Source organism: Papilio machaon, chromosome 28, assembly GCF_912999745.1.
Source record: "Papilio machaon chromosome 28, ilPapMach1.1, whole genome shotgun sequence".
Lineage (NCBI taxonomy): Eukaryota > Metazoa > Arthropoda > Insecta > Lepidoptera > Papilionidae > Papilio > Papilio machaon.
Genome location: NC_060013.1, coordinates 425852 through 449600, shown reverse-complemented (window position 1 = coordinate 449600; position 23749 = coordinate 425852). Strand labels below are relative to the sequence as shown.

Here is a 23749-nt window from a genome sequence, read left to right as displayed (position 1 = left end):
AACCTTTTTTCCTATTTTTTTTTACTTTTTCCACATTTTCAATTCGAAAGTTTATTTGATTAATTTTTTATCAATACTTTTATTTCATTTTTTTAATTTATACAAAATACAAAATTTAATTTAAAAAGCTCGGTCAAACTTTTATTTTCAACAAAAGATGGCGCTTTTACTGATTTAAATGCAACCAGGGTAAAATAATAATTAGTAATTTTCTTTGAAAAAAATTAAAAAAAGCAAAACAAGATCAATTTCTACCAACTTTCGTTGCATTCAATACATATTGGAATTTGGCCCCAAGAAATTTTTGAATCTTACCAATAAAACCTTCGTAACGCGTGGTTATTTTTCAAATGGTAACATTTTCTCAATCTGTCAACTTCTAATGTTTAATTGATAATTTTTTCTTTGACATAAATATTCACATGTGTCGAATTTATATTGCTTTATAATTATAATATTTCTTTAAATGTGAAAAGCTATAAGATGTTGAAAGACAAGCAATTTGATATATTCATCGCAAGCAATATCGGATCATTCAAACGTAAGTGAAATATATAATTTTATTCGACCCAAGTATTTAATATACGTTTCTATATATTGCCGGCATTCATGAAATATCATTTTTAAATACTCGTAATCGTTTGTAAATAAAAAAAACAATGAAGCCAAAAATAGTTCTTTTCTTTCTCGCTCATTGAAAAAAAAATTTTGCATAAACGGCATAATTGGACCTAAAGCATTTACGCCTGTGTCTTTTTTTTTCTTATTTCGTAATAGCATTTTTGGGCTTAAATCACTTATACTTTTGTCTTTTAATTTTTTTAAATCCCTTTCAGATGTCAAATATTACATTGAATCATCAAAGAATAGTAAGAAATGTTTAGAAAATCTAGTTAATATTAAATCATTAGAGAAAAAAGATGGCATCACAGCGATGTCATGGAGTAATGATAACCAGACAGAAATCATACTTGCAAAGAAAAATGGTGTTATTCAATATTATGATACGGAACAAGGGAAATTTACTAAATCATACAGAACTGATGTTGATACTCAAAGTGTGGTCGGTGTCGGTCAACACGAGAATATACTCCTTGCTGGTGTAAGCAGTGGTTTTGTGAAGATTTGGGGCAAAATGAACGAATCTGTTGTCTCTGTTGGAGGGAAAATTGACAAAATGAGAATATGTCAAGATGATACAACATTATTTGCTACAGGTAAATGTTTAACTAAGTCTAAATAATTCTTCTTTTTTGATATACAGTGGACCCCCGATAATCCGGCCCCTGTCTAATCCGGCGCCCCCTGTAATCCGACATGACTTAGAATTACATGTATGAAAAAAGTTGATGAATATTTCAAAGCTTCATAATTTGATATAGTATTCACTACATGATTTTGATTAATAATTCTTGATTATTTTGGTAGATATGTATGTGCATTTATGCTTAATTTTATAATAAAACGTAAGCTCTCAATTGTTATTTAATTTACTAAATTCGACTTACATAAATTAAGTCTGATTTGTACTTCAAAGTACATACATATGTACGTATAATATATAGATTCTTGTCATTAGATATGAATTTGTCGGATTACAAGGTACTCTTTCGTAAAAAAATCCGGACTATAGGGATCTTAGGCAGTGCTCTATAATCCGACAAATTCGATAGTCCGACACTGCCCTGCATAATGTTTGCCGGATTACCGGGGGTCCACTGTATATAGTGTAGAAGAGGATCTATAGGATAGGGAAATATCCTTACTAATATTATAAATGCGAAAGTAACTCTGTCTGTCTGTCTGTCTGTCTGTCTGTCTCGCTTTCACGCAAAAACTACTGAACCGATTTAAATGAAATTTTGTACACAGATAGTCTAGAGCCTGAGGATGGACATAGGCTACATTTTAACGCGAAAAAGGGGTTGTAAGGGGTTGAAAGTGGGGGTGAAAGTTTGTATGGAATTATCGTCAGTTTTACAGGTAGAAGGTTGAAACTTATTTTCAAGGCTAATTTGATAAAGATAAATATGAAATTAAATTTTTGGAAAAAGTTTACCCCCAAGGGTGCTAAATAACAATAGGGGATGAAATTTTGTTTTGCAATATATTCGGTTTTGGTGAATGTTTTGTTTAATACGCTTTGCTGTAACCCTTACCAATATTTAGTCTAGAGCCTGAGGAAAGACGTAGGCTACATTTTAACGCGAAAAAGGGGTTGTAAGGGGTTGAAAGTGGGGGTGAAAGTTTGTATGGAATTATCGTCATTTTTACAGGTAGAAGGTTGAAACTTATTTTCAAGGCTAATCCTTACTTCCTTACTATAATATTATAAATGCGAAAGTAACTCTGTCTGTCTGTCTGTCTGTCTGTCTGTCTCGCTTTCACGCAAAAACTACTGAACCGATTTAAATGAAATTTTGTACACAGATAGTCTAGAGCCTGAGGATGGACATAGGCTACATTTTAACGCGAAAAAGGGGTTGTAAGGGGTTGAAAGTGGGGGGTGAAAGTTTGTATGGAATTATCGTCATTTTTACAGGTAGAAGGTTGAAACTTATTTTCAAGGCTAATTTGATAAAGATAAATATGAAATTAAATTTTTGGAAAAATTTTACCCCCAAGGGTGCTAAATAACAATAGGGGATGAAATTTTGTTTTGCAATATATTCGGTTTTGGTGAATGTTTTGTTTAATACGCTTTGCTGTAACCCTTACCAATATTTAGTCTAGAGCCTGAGGAAAGACGTAGGCTACATTTTAACGCGAAAAAGGGGTTATAAGGGGTTGAAAGTGGGGGTGAAAGTTTGTATGGAATTATCGTCATTTTTACAGGTAGAAGGTTGAAACTTATTTTCAAGGCTGCTAATTTGATAAAGATAAATATGAAATTAAATTTTTGTAAATTGTTACCCCCAAGGGTGCTAAATAACAATAGGGGATGAAATTTTGTTTGGCAATATGTGAGGTTTTGTTGAATGTTTTCTTTAATATGTTTTGCTATTACCCTTACCAATATTTAGTCTAGAGCCTGAGGCCTTCCTCATAGGGCATATTTTAACGCGAAAAAGGGTTTGCAAGGGGTTGAACGTGGGGGTGTAAGTTTGTAGGGAATTATCGTCATTTTTCCAATTGGAAGCTTGAAACTTATTTTTGAGGTTGCTAATTCTATATAAATAAATATGAAATTAAATTTTTGTAAAAAATTTACGCCCAAGGGCGCTAAATAACAATAGGGGATGAAATTTTGATTGGCAATATGCTCGGTTTTGGTGAATGTTTTGTTTAATATGTTTTGCTGTTATCCTTGCCAATATTTAGTCTAGAGCCTGAGGAAAGACGTAGGCTACATTTTAACGCGAAAAGGGGGTTGTAAGGGGTTGAAAGAGGGGGTGGAAAATTGTATGGAAGTATCGTCTTTTTTTACAGTTAGAAGCTTGAAACTTATTTTTGAAGTTGCTAATTTGATATAAAGAAATTTATATTCAATATTTGAAAAAAGTTTACTCTTAAGGGTGCTAAATAACAATTAGGGATGAAATTTTATTTGGGAATATTTTAGATTTGTTTGGGAATATTTTAGATTTTGTTGAATGTTTTGTTTAATATGTTTTGCTGTTACCCTTACCAATATTTAGTTTAGAGCCCGAGAAAGGATAAAGACTACTTTACAACGCGAAAAAGGGTTTATAAGGGGTTGAAAGTGAGGGTGGAAATTTGTATGGAAGTATCGTCATTTTTACAGTTAGAAGCTTTAAACTTATTTTTTAGGCTGCTGATTTGATATAAATAAATATGACATTTTAAATTTGTAAAACTTTTACCCTCAAGGTTGCAATGTAACAAAACGGAATAGGGGATGAATGTTTGTATGGGAAGATGTTTATGTGAATATTTTGTAAGTTTTATATTTTTTGGCATTTTTTATAAGTTTAAGTAAAAACCACAACAACAACATAATTCACGACCCGTAACCCAGAGGGGTAGGCAGAGACCCAGGACCTACATTTGGCGCGGTCCGGGCACACCTCTTTCTATGTTCTTCTACATACATCAAAGCATAGCACGTTGGTTAAATAAAATAATTAGCCCAAAAAAAAAATGCTACCCAAAATAGTATTTCACGCGGACGAAGTCGCGGGCACAGCTAGTTCTTTATAAATACATCCTGTATTTTGTCCAAGTTATATCGACGCCCCCAACAAATAATCCTGTAATGCACTCTTACTTAGCTTGGTTTGGTTGGCTTTTGCTTGGCCAACCAAACCAAGCTAAGTAAGAGTGGCTTGGCTTGATTTTTGCTTTTCTGTCGAATTTGGCATCTAAAGGTCTTATTACATGTTGTGAATTTTTTTTTATATTTTTCTTAATGTTAATTACGAGATAAAAAGTCATTATTGAAACAGATTTTTTTTTGTTTCCGATATTATAATTTTTCCTTCATAGCACAGAATACGTTCGGAATATATGAATGAAAATTAAATACAACGAAGCTTTAAAAATTATCTTTCTTTTGGTATCTAAAAGATTCTTGTACAATAATTATTGATGAAGTTATTAAATAAAAATACGGTTTTTTAGCTTCTCCTGAAAAATTTGATTTTTCCTATTACGGGGTTATTCGGTGGGGGCGTTGATATGTTCCAATCCAAACCATTATGAAATATTTTTTGTGAATTACTTATTTACATGTAACTTTATAAAAAAAAAACCTACCCTTATTTTAAAAATATGACTTCATTTTGTCACACAAATTGCACAAAATAACTGAAAGGGAAATTTTATAATGGCTTCCATTTACTGAATAGATTAGGCATTTACTTGAACTCTGTTCTCTTTATTCATCAGGTGGTGAAGAGAATGACTTAAAAGTATGGCGTCTAGGTGAGACTGAACCTGTATTTGCCGCAAAGAATAGACCACACGATTGGTTACAACTTCGAGTTCCTATCTGGGTGTCAGACCTTACGTTTATGCCAGGACAAGGGGGAAATATATTAGCTGTATGTTCCAGATATGGATATGTTAGGTAAGTTCAACATAGGGTGCCGGATACGGGGGGATCTGTCACCTGTGGCTAGGGATCAACCTCCCCTGTAGTGGGAGCTGCCTCGGCAGCTGGCGCAGGCGGGGTTGCGAACGAAAGCGAAAGCGTGCCCGCAGCCCCTCCATCATGCGTTGGAGGAACAGAGGGGTTTTTTTTTTTTTAGGTAAGTTCAACATATTTACACTCGCTAGTTGTGAAATTGTAGAAATAGGTCCCAACTATAATTATGTTCTAAAGTGATACTAAGATAAAGTAATGGAGAAGAAGAGACAAGTTATAACGGGAACAAATCAAATTCAAGTTTGTGATCTGTACTGTTGATCTTATTTAACTTTAGTTACCTCATAAGACATTTCAACAAACTTTACCATTTATCTATCTATATCTATGCCTTTTCCTAATTATTTGGGGTCGGCCTTCCTTGTCCTAATTCTCCAGACAGCATGATTCCTGAAGTCTTGTTCGTCAAGGTTTCTTTTAGATCCTTTTGGATTGTCATCAGCCAAGTGGTCGGTGGTCTTCCAAGGTCAACTTCTTTTAGATCCTTTTGTATCGTCATCAGCTAAGTGGTCGGTGGTTTTCCGCGATTTCGTCTCGTTGTGGGCAAGTTTAAGGCCAGCTTGACCATGTGATCTTTAGGTCGCCACTTTTTCTTTCCCATTTATAATATTTAAAATTAACCTTTGTTGTGTTTTTTGCAAAGAATTCTCTGCTATTTTATTGATAAAATTAATATATTTTTTAATGGATATAATTTCAGATTATATGATACACGAGTACAAAGAAGACCGGTGTGCAATGTTGACTTCCAGAATGGTATGGCAGCGACATGTTTACAACCAAGCTTTGATGAGAGGTTAGTTATTACCAGATGTTCAAACTTTAGGGAAAAAGTTAAGCCATTCTTAATTAGTTATCAATTTTATTAGTTACATATGTATTTTTTGATGTGAAACATCTATAGGATCACTTGTAAACCGAATTGTTGGCGTGGCGACGCTTGCCGTGGCGACGGGTCGCCAAGCTATACTGAGGTTTACATATATGTATATATATATTATTTTAATAATATTTAATATTATTTATTCATTCATTCATTCCTTCCTCCATTCATTCATTCATTCATTCATTCATGCATATTACTTGTACACACACGATGTTTCACATCTGCCAGGCGTCCCATGACGGCTCACATTTTTTTCTCACTCTTGCAAGTGTTGCTATTGCTCTTGCAGCATCCTTGTTGTCTAACATGATTTTTTTTTTACTAAATTTAATAAAGAGTGGTGCCAAACGCTAATCAACTATAAAGTAATTTTTATATATATATGTATTTGTATGAATATTATTATTTTTTTAGTTACATATGTTAGTTATTTCAATTGACTACTAAGTTGTCAACTTATGTTAGGAAAAAAATCTTATCCAACACTAATTTACTGCTTTTTACAGTAGTATAAATTTTTTACCTTACTATTTTTTTCTCAGACAAGTTCTAGTAGGTTTCGGTAGAGGTCAACTGCATCAAGTAGATCTGCGCAGAGGCAAACCCGATAAAGGCTACAAAGGAAGTGTAGGAGGAGTTACAGATATAGCTTTAAATCGGGAACACAGATTGGTTGTAACAACTAGTTTGGACAGACATCTCCGGGTACACAGCTATGATACGAAGGAATTGGTTTATAAGGTATATATTTATTTCTAAGAAGACCGAATTAATTAGTAAATAGATAGTAATTCTCAAAAATAGAAACATTTTAGACGAATATATTATTGAATGAACAAGAATAGAAAAAAACTGTCATTTTGTGTGTATGTAATTTTTTATATATTATGCTTTGTATGTATATAAGTTGCATTATGATGGCCTAGAGCAGTGTTTCCCAAAGTGGGCGATAACGCCCCCTTGGGGCCGTTTGAAACCTAGGAGGGGGCGATAAGGGGCCCAAAAAATGGGGGCATTGAAATTAATTATAGTAATTAAATTGTGGTTTTTAAGTTTTTGGGGCTGAATAAAAATTAGGGGCCTCTGAAATATAATTGATTTTTAAAGGGGGCGGTGAAAGAAATAAGTTTGCCAATCAATGGCCTAGAGCCAAAGTAATTGAACGTATTTAGGTACAATCGGTGTTACAATTAACAAATAATGTATTTATTCCAGTTATATGTAACATCAAAGCCATCAAATGTTCTCATACAAACAGCGACTTCAACACCACTTTTAAATCCACCGCAGTTTGATTTAAAACAAGAAGACATTAAAGTAGAAGATTCCGATGACATGGATGAATTGTTCGATGAAATGGTGCCAGTGAGGTGAGTAATTGTGAAAGGCATCAGACATAGTAATCAATTTAATATTCGAACCCAGGACCTTCAGATTGCAAGTACTTAACCCCTGAGCCATCGACGCTCTCAATAGATCCATGCCGTTTGCCAAATTACTGGTTTAAAAACTTAATATTGATTCATCATCATCATCAGCTCACTGTATGTCCCCACCGAGGAGCTCAGAACCTACCCCAAGTTAGGGGTGACTAGGACATAGTCAACCACGCTGGCCAAGTGCAGGTTGACTTCACACATATCATTGAATTTCTTCTCAGATATGTGCAGCATCACGATGTTTTTTTACACCATAAGAACGTCGGATAAATGTATATATGTAAATAGAAAAACACATTGGCACAAGTCGGGGTTCGAACCCAGGACCTGCAGATTGCAAGTTAAGCTTAACCCCTGAGCCACAGACACTTAACTTACAAAACTAACTTATTACTAATGTTTATTTAATTAACATTTAAATAAAATTACAGTGAAAAACGTCGAAAGAAGAATCCGAATGATTCTGAACCCGAAAATATACAATTAGAACAAGAAATAGAAGATATCGGAGACATGAGACCATCAACAGAAGGCACCACTGACATGGGCATAGAAGATAGCGTAGAAAAGAGAGACGCAAAGATAATGCAGCTGCTGAAGAGCACGGAGAGACAGAAGAGAAGAATAGAGAAGAGGAAGAGAGAGAAGAAAGCGAGAAGCGTCTTTCATAATGCTTAGAAATATATATTCACAATTAACATATTTATTATTCAAATATCCAAATTGATTAATGAATTAAATTAAACAAATCAAGTTAAATATTAAAAATTTAATTTAATTAATAAAATAATTTTCGTTTCCAACCAAGAAAAACATTTACAAAAACATCGTAATTTTTTTCATTCTGTTAGAAAATAGCAAGACAATTTTTTTTTAACATGTTCAGTTCAAACTAAAAACTAATCTATATAATACAAGATGTGGAACGCGACTCTGTCTGCACGGAATTAAAAAAAAACTTAGGTAGCCTATGTGTGCTTCCAGACTATGTTCTACATCTATACCAAATTACAGCAAGATCCGTTGAGTTGTTCCGGAGATAACCTTCAAACATCCATCTAAACATTCTAATCTGTATATATAGTCAGAAAGTCGTGTTAGTTACACTATTTATAACTCAAGAACGGCTGAATCGATTTGACTGAAAATTGGTGGGCAGGTAGCTTAGAACCAGGAATAGGACATAGGATAATTTTTACCCCGTTTTCTATTTTTTTTTTCCGCGCGGACGAAGTCGCCGGTAAAAGCTAGTTTATAATATTAATATGATTAAAATTAGGAGTTAATTCTTTTTTTCTTTACTTAATCAGGATAAAAAGACTATTTCAACTTAAACATTATCAGCCCAAGTTTGTCCAATGTTGAATGTAGTTCCCCATCAATTGCCACAATACCCGATCCTGTGTTGCCAATCAAAATTATATTTGACATAAGATAATGTCATAAAACCTTATTGCATTAAATTCAATTCTATCATTGGCAGAGTTATCAAACTCAAGAACTATCACATGCCATATTGGAAGTTATCTTACTAAGTAGCTTTTACCCGCGACTCCCGTCCGCGCGGAATAAAAAAATAGAAAACGGGGTAAAAATTATCCTATGTCCGTTTCCTGGTTCTAAGCTACCTGCCCACCAATTTTCAGTCAAATCGATTCAGCCGTTCTTGAGTTATAGTGTAACTAACACGACTTTCTTTTATATATATAGATAAATACGAATGTTTGGATGTACAGATTGGATGGGTGTTAGAAAGGAATCTGCTTGAATCTCGGTGAAATTTGATAAAAGATGTAGAACACATACGCTACTTATCTTAATATATATAAATCTCGTGTCACAATGTTTGTCCTCAATGGACTCCTAAACCACTTAACCGATTATAATAAAATTCGCACACCATGTGCAGTTCGATCCAACTTGAGAGATAGGATAGTTTAAATCTCAAATTATAGTCGCAATTTTAATTTATTGCTAATTATTTGTCTGTTATTATTTGACAGTCACAATTATCTGTTAACTCCAAATGATTCTAACAGATGTCGATACCTTTCGACTGGGTTGAGTAAGTAATCAATAGATGGCGCTGCTATGGTAAATCTACGAACGTGTCATATAAGCTTATTAACTGCGCGCGGACGGAGTCACGGGCGACAGCTAGTGATCTTATAAATGTAACCAGTTCCCAAAGTATATGTTAACAGTTCGTAATCTACATATACTGGATAACTGCAATGGTTTAAAACATTGACATATGGCACATATATAAAACATAGTCTTGTCAACTTACAAACAAGATCTTCACAATTTTTTTCATATTTTGTCTAATATAAATGTCAAAAAATTTATTTCGTTAAGGGCAGCAGTAAGATTTAAATTTTTTAATTAATTAACTTATTTATTAGGTACTAAGTTCTCTTTATCCGCTGTAGGCCAGTCTTGAGTCGCTGTTGATTGTATCAACGCCCACAGAGCCTCACTATCTCCATTTTCTATTTCAAACGGTTGAAGAAGTCGTAGTGATTCGTTCTTTATATCTATTTATATATTAAGGAATATCAAAAGCAATAAAAATAAACAATATTGTTACATCATAACTTGTAATTTGAAAAAATTATTGTTCAAATTCAGCTATGCCCAGCAGTGGGTGTTACATAACTAAGAAGAAATATTTAACAGTGGTAGATGACAGCAACAACAACAGTTGCATGAATTGGTCGGCTTGTCCGGTGAAATACCACAACCACACAGAAGACAGACGTGAAGTGGAAGTAATTCCACGTTTCGTCTGATGAGTGTGGTGCCGGAGGCCTAATTTTAGTCCTCTTTCCCTTCCCACGCCTTTTCTTATAAGGAAAGGAAGGGGAGGTGGATTTGATGGAGGAGATGCATAGTAAGGTTAAATATTCTCTTTTTGTGCATCTCCTCCTTCGTCGGTTGAGGGTAGGCAACGCATCTGCAATTGCGAATGTCTATGGGCAGCGGTCGCTTCGCCATTTCAGCGAATTCATTTGGCTGCTTGCTCGTTTTTCACCTTGTAATATAAAAAAAAGGGAAGAAGAAGAAAGTTAAAATCAGTAAAACTGATTTTTAGATGACATTGTAAATTTGAATTTTGAGTGCAATCAAAAGCTATAGAAATAATAAAGATAAAACTTACTATTTTTAAAACTAGCAATATTTATAAAAAGGATACAGCCTTTAGCAACATTTGGTGGCGCTGAGAAATCAAATCTTATCCCCGTTAGTTCCTTAGCCACTTGGAATGTCTCTCTGAAAAATACAATTGCATTTTATCTTATAACTATCAGCTTCTAGAGCTACCTAGAATTTTTCAAATTCGGTTCAGTAGTTTTGGAGCTTATTCAATACAAACAATGACACAATTAAATCTTTCCTCTTTGTAATCTAACTAATATTATAAACTAGCTTTTACCCGCGACTCCGTCCGCGCGCAATCAAAAATAGAAAACGGGGTAAAAATTATCCTATGTCCGTTTCCTGGTTATAAGCTACCTGCCCACCAATTTTCAGTCAAATCGATTCAGCCGTTCTTGAGTTAAAAATAGTGTAACTAACATGACTTTCTTTTACATATATAGATGTGAATGTTTATCGCCGAATTGGCTCAACAGATCTTGATGAAATTTGGCACAGATGTAGAACATAATCTGGAAGAACACATCTACTTATTAAGTTTCTTGTTAATTCCGCGCATGGAGTCGCGGGCGACTGCTAATATTAGTATAAATATGAAATTAAAAATGATATGATATCTTTATCTGCCTAGAGATAAATAAAGGAAAAATATAGTCAACACTTCAAATAAGATATTAAGGGATGATTAAAAACTAGCCATAACTGTAAAAATATCTGCATCTACTCTAGGGCACATAAAACTCTTTTAAGTAACATAAATTTAATAATTTTAATGGAAAAAAGTATATTCTATTAAATATTAACACAAATAAATACAACTCACTTGTCATTATCCAGCCTGTTCTTATCTCCTTCTGCAATAGTGAGAGATTCAAAGTTCCCACAGACTCTATCCAGCTCAGTACCGCGACGGTTCAACTCGGCTAGCTGTTGTGTTAGCTCAGACTGGAAGGTAAAGATTACAGTCATTAAATAAAAACAAATCTTTTTTTTTGATAAATTAAAGGTTCCTTCATACATTTTTTTTCTTTACAAAATGTCTTTGTAAGTAATAGCCACATATTTTATGAAGTGTATATGAACTAATCTAGTTTTAATCGGATTTTAGGTAAGAACGTACGGATTTCTGCCTAGAAAACAATGAAGTACTTACATTTAATTTCATTTCTAGTGCAAATTTGTTATCTAGCTCATTTTTCTTTTTGCATGCCTTTATTTGTTCTCGTTGCTTATTAATTTTATCTGAAATGACCAAAATGATTGTTATAAATAAAAAAAAAAACATGTAAACGTTGTAAACAAAGTAAACATTTTTACCGTCAAGTACATCACGGAAATCATTTATTTCTTTAGTTATTTGTAAATACCACGGCTGGTCCTTTATATGTGTTGATAGAGCCATTTCATATAAACAATTCAAAGAAAAGCAAGAAAAGCTGAAACAAAAGTTTTAACTAACTTTTGAATTAGAAAAGTCAGTACAAACACTGGGTTACCAGTTCATGACATCATGTCATCAGCTCATCGAAAGTATTTAGTTTGTGTGAAATTTATTTCAAACTAAAAAATTAGTCGTTTTTCCTAATGTAAATAATTAAAACTATGTGGAAGGAAAGACAACTCTACAAAACTTGTTTAGGAAGGAAGGGTTTTTGTTTTTGTGAGCTCATTAATTTGGAAGTAAGTTGACAAAATTACGAAGCTGGCAACTGAAAAAACCAAACGGTACAGATAAAAAAGAACAAAGGAAATACAGATTCAATGGTTTTGAAAAAAGCCGAATATCTTTCTCAAATTTCTTTTGTGTTAAAAAAATAAAAGCATCTGTTTTTTGTTGAAAAAAAGATGTGGAAGATGTAATATGATATGTAAAAACAAGTAACAGAATAACTAAAAATGTCTTCCGTGTCTGCAAAAAAGTTCTAGATTTATTCGAGCACATAAATCTCTCGATAGCAGCGCCGCGTATTGACAGATAAGGGCATCTTGTTTATCGCCATTTTTGTGATGGCGGCCGATATTTATAGATCCTAAGGGTGTTGTTAGTTTTCCATAATAAATGTTTTAAAATGGAGGAGACGAAAGTTATTTACTACATAGACGACGAGGAGACGCCTTATTTAGTTAAAATACCGATATCTCCGGAGAAAGTGACTTTAATAGACTTTAAAAATCAATTGAACAGGCCTAACTATAAGTTCTTTTTCAAATCGATGGACGATGATTTTGGTGTAGTGAAAGAGGAAATTATCGATGATAGTGCTCATCTCCCGTGCTTTAACGGTCGTGTGGTGTCATGGCTGGTGTCTGCGGAGGGATCCAACCCTTCGGACGGTGCTTCACAATGTACAGATAGTAATGCTGGGAAGGGAAAAGCTAATCCCCACGGTGCTCCAACTGTTCCCTTAACAAGAGATACATGTACGGACACAGACAGCACTATAAGTTCGCGTCCCGGACACCGGGCATCGTGTGATAAATACAAATATAGAGGTTTAAGAATAAATGGACATTCCAAATATGGAAATCATGGACTTGAATATGAAACAGCCTCTGTTCTCAGTTCGGATTTGGACTCGACGAGTCTCTTCGACAGTCAGTCTGAGATTACGACGACTACTGGAAGACATACTAACGCTTCCGTCGATCGGGCGCTTACAGAATGCAGTAGTGTATCTCATTTACAGGTCAGCTCTCGTAAGCGTCCGCAACGTAGACGAAAAAGACCTCAAGTTATGTCGAGAACATCTTCATACTCATCTATAACAGATTCCACGATGTCTATGCATATAATAACGGTGACTTTGAACATGGATACAGTGAATTTCCTTGGGATTTCAATTGTGGGACAGTCAAATAAGGGTGGTGATGGTGGAATATATGTTGGCAGTATAATGAAAGGTGGTGCGGTAGCTCTGGACGGAAGGATAGAGCCAGGAGATATGATACTACAGGTATAGTATAAAAACTAATACGTATTTATCTTAGTAATATAAATGCAAATGTTTAGATGGATGGATGGATGGATGTTTGAAGGTGTCTCTAGAATGGCTAAATGGGTCTTGCTATAGATGTAGAACATAGTCTGGAAGAACATGTAGACTAATTAAGTTTTTTTAATTCCATGCAGACAGAGTCATGGGCAACAGTTAGTCTTTAGCATAGATAAGATGTGTCAATTCATATTATATTGAATATATTACATAAACAAGAGATTGGTCGTAGAAATGTTGACCTGATATTTGCATAGCAGTGATAGTAAAGAACCATAATACTCTTATTTATAATGTTTTCCTCAATTTAGGAATGTTTTGATTAATGTGTAATTTTTTTTATTTTGTTTTCTAAATACGTAAAAATTCAAATCATTAATATGTTTTATTGTATTACTAGCTGTTGCCTGTGACTCCGTCCGTGCCGTGTTAAAAAAAAAAACTTTGTTACTAGTCTATGTGTTCTTTCAGACTATGTTCTACATCTGTGCCAAATTTCATTAAGATGTGTTTAGCTCTTCCTGACATACCTTCAAACATCTATCCATCTAAACATTCACATCTATATATATCAATATATATATATATAAAAGAAAGTGGTGTTAGTTACACTATTTATAACTCAAGATAGGTCAAACTGATTTAGCTGAAAATTGATGGGCAGGTAGTTTAGAACTACGAGACGGACATAGGTACTTTTTTATCTGGTGTGCATTTTTTTTATTCCGCGTGGACGGAGTCGCGGGTAAAAGCTAGTTTATAATATTAGTAATATTTAGTAGAATATGTGTTGGTACTTAGTGTCACAGAGTTTTGTTTGAAAATGAAAGAATGGTATGGGAATGCTTGGATTTTTTGTGCATATATAAAATTTGATTGGTTTAATTATTACTTAATATATAACTTGATTTTCGACAAATGGTTACATCTTTTCTGCTAAATTTTTTCCAATTGTGCAGTAAACAAAATATATTTGCACTTTTCCCTTCTTATCTATTATTTTTTCAAGCATCTTTGTCTCTAATTTGGCTCTAATATAATATTTTACATGCAAATTTTGTATGAATGTATGAAAATTTGATCCCTTAAAACACCAGAGGTGCTGAATTGTTCTTGATGGAATATAGAGATTTCAGAACAATCCATAGTCTAATAAATTATATTTGTAGCAAAGTTATGGCTGCTACTATACTATTGTATGTTTGAATGCAAATTTTACAAGACATAAAGTTTAAACATTAAAATGTTTAATCATAATGTGAAGTAATGCAACTTCATATAACATTAATAAAAATCAATGGACATTAGATAATAATGTAATAGTTTATTCAATACACAGGAAAAAGTTAGACATGTTATATAAAATATATAACATCTTTAAAAACATAATTCGGGTCACAGAATCTTACACTAAAGAGGTTTTACCACAAGACAGACTACTAAATTCTAGAGCTCATCTTTTTTCTAAAGTTACTTTTAAATTTACATATTTTGCTTCATATATTTCCAGGTGAATGACGTAAACTTTGAAGATATGACAAATGATGAAGCGGTTAGAGTTCTCCGGGAGGTGGTGCAGAAGCCGGGCCCTATTAAACTGGTTGTTGCCAAGTGTTGGGACCCCAACCCTAAGGGATACTTTACCATCCCGAGAACTGAGCCTGTCAGACCTATAGATCCTGGTAAGTATGGATTTCAAGTATTAAACTTTAATTAAAAGTGAGCATGTCTGCTGCAATGGTCTGGTCACAACAAGACTATTAAGAAGATATGCCTCTACTGAGAATTATATCCATGTTTCTGACGAGTGTTTGTGCCGGAAACTAAAACCCTTCTCTCATCCGCTTCTGAAGAGAAGTGGCATTTAGAAAAGAGGAATATTCTCTTTCTATAAGTCCCCTGTTGTCTATGTGCCGCTTTGCTATTGAGTTTAGGTGCCCACTTTGTAATTTTTTAACCATATACAACAACAAAAAATCAAATTTTCCAGGTGCATGGGTGGCTCATACAGCAGCACTAAGGGAGGCGTACCCACCGCCGCCCGGTGGAGCCCCTGGCTCCGATGCTGGCTCAATGCCGCCAGAACCCCCCCTGTCTGTCAGCATGGACATGGCACTTGTAGTCAGAGCTATGCTCCGCCCTGATAGTGGTAAGTTCCTTCTCGAAGTCCTTTTTACTGTGTCATTTAGGCAGCACACTTATTAAATGTTTTACTCCGGAAGGTTTGGAGATAAGAGACCGTATGTGGCTGAAGATAACAATCCCGAATGCGTTTATTGGTGCTGACGTTGTGGACTGGATTCTGCAGCATGTGGCTGGAATTGCTGACCGTAGAGATGCTAGGAAGTACGCTTCACATATGCTTAAGGTATGTATATCCTTTCTGATGTAAAGAGTTGTATCTTGATACAGATGTGTCTCTTTTTCGTTAGATAAACTAGCTCTGGTCTGCGACTTTACTTACGTTACTAAGACATACTTTAGATTTTACATTTGCACTAATGGACAATTTTATTAACTAAATAACTATTTTGTGATATTTCTTTCGTCTCGGAGTTGTAGTTATATGAAAAGTAAAAAAAAATGTAAAAAAAAATAAATCAGGTTTTAATTTTTTTTTCTTTTTATTCACTCAGTTATTAACACAATCAGAAGTGTACGTTAATTTAAATTTTGTAGGTTATGAACTGGAATTGCATCTGCATTTCTAGTCTAGTATTTTGCATGTTGCATAAAACAAAACGTAAAAAAAATATTTTTTGTAACAAAAAATATTTTTTTAATTTTTTTTTTATTTTGTAAGAGATAATACCGTAGTAATATTTTCAGGCGGGTTTCATCCGTCATACGGTGAATAAGATAACGTTTTCCGAGCAATGTTATTACGTTGCGGGTGAACTTTGCGCGGACATGGCGGCGCTCAGACTGAGAGACAATGACAGTGTGGCCGGAGATACTTTAGCACCGCTACCTAACCCAAAGTGAGTATAACTTTAAGAAAATGGTTACATCTGCAAATTATTTTACTACGAAAAATGTTGTAACTACAAAAAACTATTTTTTTTTGAAAAAAAAAAAGTTGCATAAATTGAAGGAAAATTCAGCTAAAATAAATGTGTCTAAAAAAGCAACTTTATGCTATTGATTTAATTTTTGGAGTATTCAATAAAAAGTATTTGTAAAATTTACGATCCATATAAATTTTTTCACAGCATCTGATAATTCCAGATACAATTTTTTATATACAATCGAACCTGGATAAGTGAGAATCCTTATCAAGTTCTCTGTTATCACGGTTGGACTATACATTGATATGTTTGTTTATCAGTATGATGGGTCCTGGTTATATGCCGTACGCTGGCTCGTATGGTTACCAGCCCATACCATTCAAATACACCTCATGCGTCACCAGTGAACACACTATATATGGGTGAGATTTTTTTATGTTTTTTTTTTGTCTAGCTCAGTTTATTTGAATCGATTTTTATAATGAAAACTAGCTGTCGCCCGTGACTTCGTCCGCGCGGAATTAAAAAAACGTAATATAGCTTATGTGTTCTTCCAGATTATGTTCTTTAACTGTGTTAAATTTCATCAAGATCTGTTGAGTTGTTCCGGAGATAACTTCAAACAAAAATCCATCCATCCATCCAACTAAGCATTCGCATCTATATATATAAAATAAAGTGGTGTTAGTTACACTATTTATAACTCAAGATCGGTCGAACTGATTTAGCTGAAAATTGGTGGGCAGGTAGCTTAGAACCAGGAAAAGGACATAGGATAATTTTTACCCCGTTTTCTATTTTTTATTCCGCGCGGACGGAGTCGCGGGTAAAAGCTAGTTTATAATATTAGTATAATTATATCCACTTCGTTTGTTACACATTTAGTTCTGGAAATAAAAAAAAAATGTTTATTTTTTTTTATTATGTTAAAAAATTGTTAATTTTTTTTGCTTACGTAATATTTTCATATGTATTATGGTTAAAGGTTATTATTTAATAAAAAGTCGAGTCATACAACAAAAATAGTTACATTTGTTGGTTTCTGAGAGCAAAATCTTTTACAACATATTGTTATATCTGTTTTGTCAAAGATACGGGGATAATAATAATAATGAAAATAGTGTTAGGACTGTTGAGGGTAGCCACACAAAAGGTTTTATAAGGAAGCGTGCGCTGCTGCTCGAGGCAGTCTCTTTCCATCCGTCATTGCGGAACATCTGACATTTTTATTTATTTACGTTCGGTTTCAGTTTATACTACAGCGAGGATTATTATGAAGTAGAGTTAAATTCATTATTTCATTATTTCGCTGCTAGTTTAATTCTTTTAAAATACTTTTGCATCAAATATCTTACAATAGTTTATTTAGACAACAAAAGTATAGTTAAATTACATAATAATAGTACGTCTGGTTCTTAAATTAAGTTCTAGACCCGTATTATAGGAGCCAGGACACTTTCGTCTTAGTGTTACAATTTAAATAACAGAATAGTAACATTATAAAAAGTAATTAAATGTCTAATAAAAAGATTTTGGTCAGAAACCGACAATTAAATTGATAATATATGTAGATATAACCGAGAGGAGAGCGTACTGTCTGGCAGTGGGGGCTCCAGTGCGGGCTCAGATCATCTCACAGCTAAGGAGCACACAGGTTAGTGTCAATACAATTCCTACGTAAAATGTTGTAACTCAGTTTTTCAGAGAAAATTTTTTTTTTTTTTCAAATCTTCCATTTTTTTTTTTTAATTTTTCGAACTGAAGTAATTATTTTCAGAATTGATTTGAGTTTTTTAATAGAATATTGTTTAATGTGACTTCTTACTATGACCCCTTTTCTATCGGAAAGGATGGGAAGGAGAAGTGGATTTGGCGGAGGAGGGGACGTTTAGGAAGGGGAGATATTCTCTTTATTGTGCATTCCCTCTTTCGTCGACTAAAGTTATTTAACCCATCTGCAATTGCTGATGTCTATGGACAGCGATCGCTTCGCTATTTCGGCGAATTTTAGATTCCGTTTACCTCCTTAATATTAAAAAAAAAACTAAATTTGTTCCAGAGTTGACTTATTGCTGATTTTTTTTTTTCAATTTAGTGAAATGTATGTAACTGTATGTGTGTATGTGTGAAGTGGGAGGTCGCGAGGGGGAGGTGAAGTCTACATCGAGTGGTTCGGGCGCCTCAGTGGCGGCGGAGGGGGGCGGTGCTGGGGGTGGGGGAGGTACTCGTCGCTCTCACTCCAGCGGCAGTGATCGCGCCGCTGACAGACCTGTGCTCTTCCTATAACGGTCTGTGGAGTTACATACATTTACACAAATACACCAATGGATAGCCTCGGAACGAAACCCGAATATTTTTTTTGTTTTTTTTTTTTTTTTATTTTTTTAGTGGAAAAAGTATGAAAATATGGCCAAATTTATGGTTTATTGGCCTAGTATTTTTTTTCAAAATGTGTTTTTATGGTTTTTTTTTCGACGCTCTCCTAATATTATTTGTACACACGTACAGTAAATTCTACTTGCTCGCTTCTTTTATCTGGTTTTACACTTTGTGGCCATAATTGTGTATGTTTTTTTGAATTCGCGGTAAATTGATTTTAGGAAAAATGTATATTTTTATTATTTGAATATAACTATACTATGTTTAATTAATTTTTCGTAGAATTTTTTTACTATTTGGTATCCAATATAAAGGGATTCCTGGATCCCAGTAAATTTTTGGAACTTAATCCCTGATTTTACTGTACTTATGTACACACACAAGCACTTGCGCTTGTGCACGCGTACGTATATATTAAATAAAAGTAATAATTTTAAGTAACCTTCATCTAAAAACAATAGTTTTTTTATAAATAAAGTAAAATCTATCTGACTTATTCGTCTGTATATTTTTTTTAATTGGTAAATGGTATTTTTTTTGAACGAAGTATAGAGTTTTTATACCTTATTATAAAAAAGGAAAAAAATCTTAATGAATGGCGTCTTAGAGTTTTATATTATTTATTTTGCAGGAACGAAGTATATCCTGGGTCCGATACTGCCAAATACATATAGAAGTCGTCTAGTTGTCTTGTATGTCTGTCACTTGATGTTCTGTAGTTATATAAAAGAGAAAAAAGGGGGGGATGGGTCAAAGAAATGATGTAATTTTGATTGTTTTGAAAAATACGAAGAACTTGGTTTTCATTTTTCAGAAAATGTACGGAATTTGACAAAAAAAAATATTAAAAAAAATGTTTTTTTTTTTAATTTTTTACTGACCCTGTTTTTGTCGATTTGAGAGTTATGACACTTCACCGCGGGATCGTAAACAAATTTTAAATTAAAAGTAACGATATGTTTTTAATATACTTTTTTTTTTTGTTATTTATCTTATTTTGTCATCTTAAAAATGCATACCACATTTCAGATCAATCTGGTTTTGGGTCTAATATAAATTATTTTATTCGACTAGACCAAGTTTAATCAAAAAAGTTTTGCCTAACCCCCCCCCCCTTCTATTTTTCTCTACTAAATATAAAGAGACAGCTGACATTTGATATTTTTTAGTGTTTTTTTGTATGATTATAAATTATTTACGTACTATTATGTAATTGTTATTTATTTTTCGATATACAGAGTGTCCCATTTTTCTTTTGTGATTTTTTTTCGAGATTTTTTTTTCTGCAAGTTTTGTTTAAACAGTTATTCCAGTATGATAATGTTTTATAATTTTTTTATTTAAATAATGCTGTTTTTTATTTTTTAAAAGTACACAGTAAATTGTGCCATAAATGCATTTAATATTATTAATTTGTAAAATTATTATTGAAGAAAAATAAGAATATAAAAATTACTGTGAATAATGGGACACTCTGTATTAGTTTACAAAAAAAGATTTTTTTGTAGTAATTCGACTTTCTTCCGATGTTTTTTTTAATAATTATAATACTATATAGGATCTAAGTTAATTTTGGTGAAGTCGAGTACATTCAGAGAGAAAAAAAAACTTGTTTTTTTTTTTTCAGTGACTACTAAAATATATTTAAAAAATAGTTTGTTTTTTTGCGTTTGAAATCATTTTTATTTATGACGCTATAAAATTGAACTTTAATTTAGCAAATGACCAGCGAACAGAACATTTTCCACAGTCATAAATGGACAAATCGTAAACTGTCTAGTTCTAGTTAAAACTTGAATGTTCACATATTAACGTTTTTTAACAATTTTACGGTGACATGGATTATTGTTTAAATACTTCACCACAGTTAACTTTGTAGTCTACAAGTATTATATGTTTAGGGAATACTACAGGTCGTGTATATAAGGTTCTATGTACTTTAGGTCTAGGTCTAGATATTGGCATTGTTGGGGAGCTATCTGGATATCATTTTATACATTTTGAAAATATTTATTTGAGACCATTATGATTTATTTTATTAAGACCATATCGACGCCGCCACCAAATAAAAGTAATAGGAAAAATCAATTTTTTTTCAAGAGAAGCAAAAAACCGTATTTGTTTAATAACTTCATAAATAATTATTGTACAAGAATCTTTTAGATACTAAAACAAAGATAATTTTTATACCTTCATTGTATTTAATTTTCATTCATATATTCCATACGTATTCTGTGATATGAAGGAAAAATTATAATACTAGAAATAAAAAAAAATCTGTTTCAATAATGACTTTTTATCTCCGTAATTAACATTAAGAAAAATATAAAAAAAAATCACAACATGTAATAGGACATTTAGATGCTGAATTCGACGGAAAATCAAGAACCCGGTAAGAGTTCATTATTGGATTATTAGATGGGGGCGACGACATTGTCTTATTTTATTGAGTCCATTATGACTTATAATATTGAGTCCATTATGACTTATAATATTAAGTCCATTGTGGATTATTGAGTCCATTTTACTTTGTGTCATAATTGAGGTAATAAAAACATAATTTCACACCCAAAAAGAATTTTGGTTTATTAAACTTTGAGCATTTGACATACGATGACTATTAAATTTGCAAATGCTAGTGAATCCACTAGCTCCCCCTAGTAGAGCCACTAATTTGAGGCCATTTAGATATAGTAACGCCATATAACATACGAGTCTGTAATTTAGATTGTATATAACGCGGTTTATGTAAACAGTGAAATAGTTTATATACTTTAGGTGCTGTAAGTTATGTATTTACTATATCTTTTGCAATATTTCAGTGGTATTAAATATAAGCATTTTATAGAATTAAATAAAAATAAATTAACTGCGGTATTTGGAAATAAAGGGAGGTAAATAAAGTAAGAAATCTACATTCCTTTACTTTTTTAAAGGAGCTAAAATTAAATTAAATTTTGAATATTTCTAGAACTTACTATTTCTATTTTGTATTTTGTATATTTTGACATAAAAAAAAATACGACATATAAAGTGGTTTAAATAGAAATTAAACGCTTTTAATACGCTAAGGTTTTTAATTTAAAAATCTATTTCTAGCCTTTTTTTAAAACACGTTTAGACTTTTCTTTTATCTGAATTTGTGTTCTTTAATAGCTTTTTTTGGTGTTTATGTATTTTTATTAGGTTTTTTTTTTATATTTAGAAAAATTACATGAAAAAATTATATCAAAAAATGCTTATATTTCTTATCACTGATTTATTTTGTATTTTAATCCCAGTCTAGCTAAAGCTATTTGTCTATTTATTTAATTTCTATTGTTCGTGTCTCCCGTTTTCTAGATTTTTTTAAAATCAAGATACAATCTACATTTAGTAACTATAATTCCAAAATGTAGATTTTACAAATGCCTTTGATTCAGTAAACATCATTGTATAGTTGTTTTTTGTCGTTTATTTTCCACTTTTTTTTGCAATGAATTATTATTTTATACAAAAAAAAAATATAATTTATTGATTTTTTTTATCAAATTAATTGATTTTTTCATTATATTTGATGTTTTATATCAGGCCTACCACAAGGATGCATCTTTGGTCCCATATGTTTTGATACGATTTTTTTAGGGGACATTATTTTTTTTAATTTATTGAATTGACATTTAAAATACAACAAAATATTTTTTTTTTTGCTAAGAATACATAGTTTTTTTTATATTCAAAGTATTGTATTCTTTACTGTTAAAGGGGTGTTTGTTTTTTACAACTACCTTCATTTTATATGTACCCTACAAATTATGTAGTTTTTTTTTTGTTAGACATTTCGTAATAATTACGAGATTGTGGGACACATAAAAATTAATGTATACGTAGAAAGGTTTTCTAAATTATAAAAAATAATCTAATGAGGGTATTTAAAAATTAATTATTAACGTATTCAAATAGTATTTGTCTAGTTGACGTCGGATGTGTTTTGATGAGAACTGTCGTAGTTTCGCCATCTTTGTCTTCCTCTTTGGGTAAGACAGAGACAACAATAGTTTTCATACAAATGTTAATTGGCTATATATCTGTAGTCTGTACGTTTCAGTCATAATATATAGTTTAGATATTGACACAGATGGCGCTGTTGTACAGGTTTTTTTTTTAATTCTTTCTTTAATTTCTTATACGTAAATGAAAAAGCTGATGAAAAACTTTATTTTCTATATAATTGTGTTCATTTGATTTTATTTGCAACAGAATTAATATGATTTTGAAGTAGTTTTTAAATGGCAAAGTGTAGTGCGACAAATTTGTTTGACCCGGTGACCTATACTATAGTCAAACAACATTATCTGGCTGTATTAAGGCGTTGCTATCTTTGTTAGCTCTATATAATATCTAAAACCTACTTTGGTACGGAAAATTATATAAAAGACAAAATTCAAGACAGTTTTACAGTACAACAAGGAATTTGTGACATTTTTTTGACAAAGTCACGAGGGCGCTAGTGGGCTGTTATAATTTAGTTTCACTTATGCCCATCATATCAGATAGTCTTGTCAGTCAGTAATGTGTGACAAGATTCTTGTCTGTCTATAGTTGTCTCGTGTGACATTTCTGAAAGAACTAGTCACGATTCCAGCACCATCAACCGGTCCAGTTGAGTTATTTAACACTACGTTCCATTTTACGTTTAAAAAATTATTTTAATTTGAAAACATATCAGGCAGTGTATAAATTTTTAAATCCCTTAAAATATTCTTTGAGAATAAATGATATTTGTAATAAATTTATAA

General features: G+C 32.5%; 3 protein-coding genes across 3 annotated transcripts; 2 read left to right on the top strand and 1 right to left on the bottom strand.

The window, feature by feature from the left end:
* The first annotated feature begins 427 nt into the window (after window positions 1-427).
* On the top strand, window positions 428-8148 carry LOC106720862 (WD repeat-containing protein 74). Its single transcript, XM_045685030.1, has 7 exons — window positions 428-541; window positions 837-1217; window positions 4849-5029; window positions 5808-5903; window positions 6536-6734; window positions 7209-7363; window positions 7864-8148. The coding sequence occupies exons 1-7, from the start codon at window positions 484-486 to the stop codon at window positions 8108-8110; spliced, it is 1317 nt and encodes a 438-aa protein (XP_045540986.1). The 5' UTR covers window positions 428-483; the 3' UTR covers window positions 8111-8148.
* A 1648-nt stretch (window positions 8149-9796) lies between these two features.
* LOC106720886 lies at window positions 9797-12071 on the bottom strand. Its single transcript, XM_014515689.2, has 5 exons — window positions 11909-12071; window positions 11745-11833; window positions 11415-11536; window positions 10629-10705; window positions 9797-9969 (listed from the first exon to the last, which is right to left on the bottom strand). Exons 1-5 carry the CDS (start codon window positions 11991-11993, stop codon window positions 9827-9829), a joined length of 516 nt encoding a protein of 171 aa, XP_014371175.2. The 5' UTR covers window positions 11994-12071; the 3' UTR covers window positions 9797-9826.
* A 506-nt stretch (window positions 12072-12577) lies between these two features.
* LOC106720864 (segment polarity protein dishevelled) lies at window positions 12578-19784 on the top strand. Its single transcript, XM_045685017.1, has 10 exons — window positions 12578-13545; window positions 15095-15266; window positions 15575-15733; window positions 15807-15952; window positions 16414-16565; window positions 16913-17014; window positions 18164-18246; window positions 18724-18743; window positions 18814-18880; window positions 19603-19784. Exons 1-10 carry the CDS (start codon window positions 12661-12663, stop codon window positions 19731-19733), a joined length of 1917 nt encoding a protein of 638 aa, XP_045540973.1. The 5' UTR covers window positions 12578-12660; the 3' UTR covers window positions 19734-19784.
* The last annotated feature ends 3965 nt before the right edge of the window (window positions 19785-23749 follow it).

Bases quoted from the DNA above. Each gene is read 5' to 3' on its own strand.
- LOC106720862 (XM_045685030.1), top strand. From the start codon at position 484: ATGTTGAAAGACAAGCAATTTGATATATTCATCGCAAGCAATATCGGA. The intron at 542-836 runs GTAAGTGAAATA...AATCCCTTTCAG, and splicing joins CAATATCGGATCATTCAAAC to ATGTCAAATATTACATTGAA. The intron at 7,364-7,863 runs GTGAGTAATTGT...ATAAAATTACAG, and splicing joins GATGAAATGGTGCCAGTGAG to TGAAAAACGTCGAAAGAAGA.
- LOC106720886 (XM_014515689.2), bottom strand. From the start codon at position 11,993: ATGGCTCTATCAACACATATAAAGGACCAGCCGTGGTATTTACAAATA. The intron at 11,537-11,744 runs GTAAGTACTTCA...TTTACCTTCCAG, and splicing joins CACTAGAAATGAAATTAAAT to TCTGAGCTAACACAACAGCT. The intron at 9,970-10,628 runs GTATCCTTTTTA...ATATATAAATAG, and splicing joins ACCAAATGTTGCTAAAGGCT to ATATAAAGAACGAATCACTA.
- LOC106720864 (XM_045685017.1), top strand. From the start codon at position 12,661: ATGGAGGAGACGAAAGTTATTTACTACATAGACGACGAGGAGACGCCT. The intron at 13,546-15,094 runs GTATAGTATAAA...ATATATTTCCAG, and splicing joins CAGGAGATATGATACTACAG to GTGAATGACGTAAACTTTGA. The intron at 16,566-16,912 runs GTGAGTATAACT...TTTGTTTATCAG, and splicing joins GCACCGCTACCTAACCCAAA to TATGATGGGTCCTGGTTATA.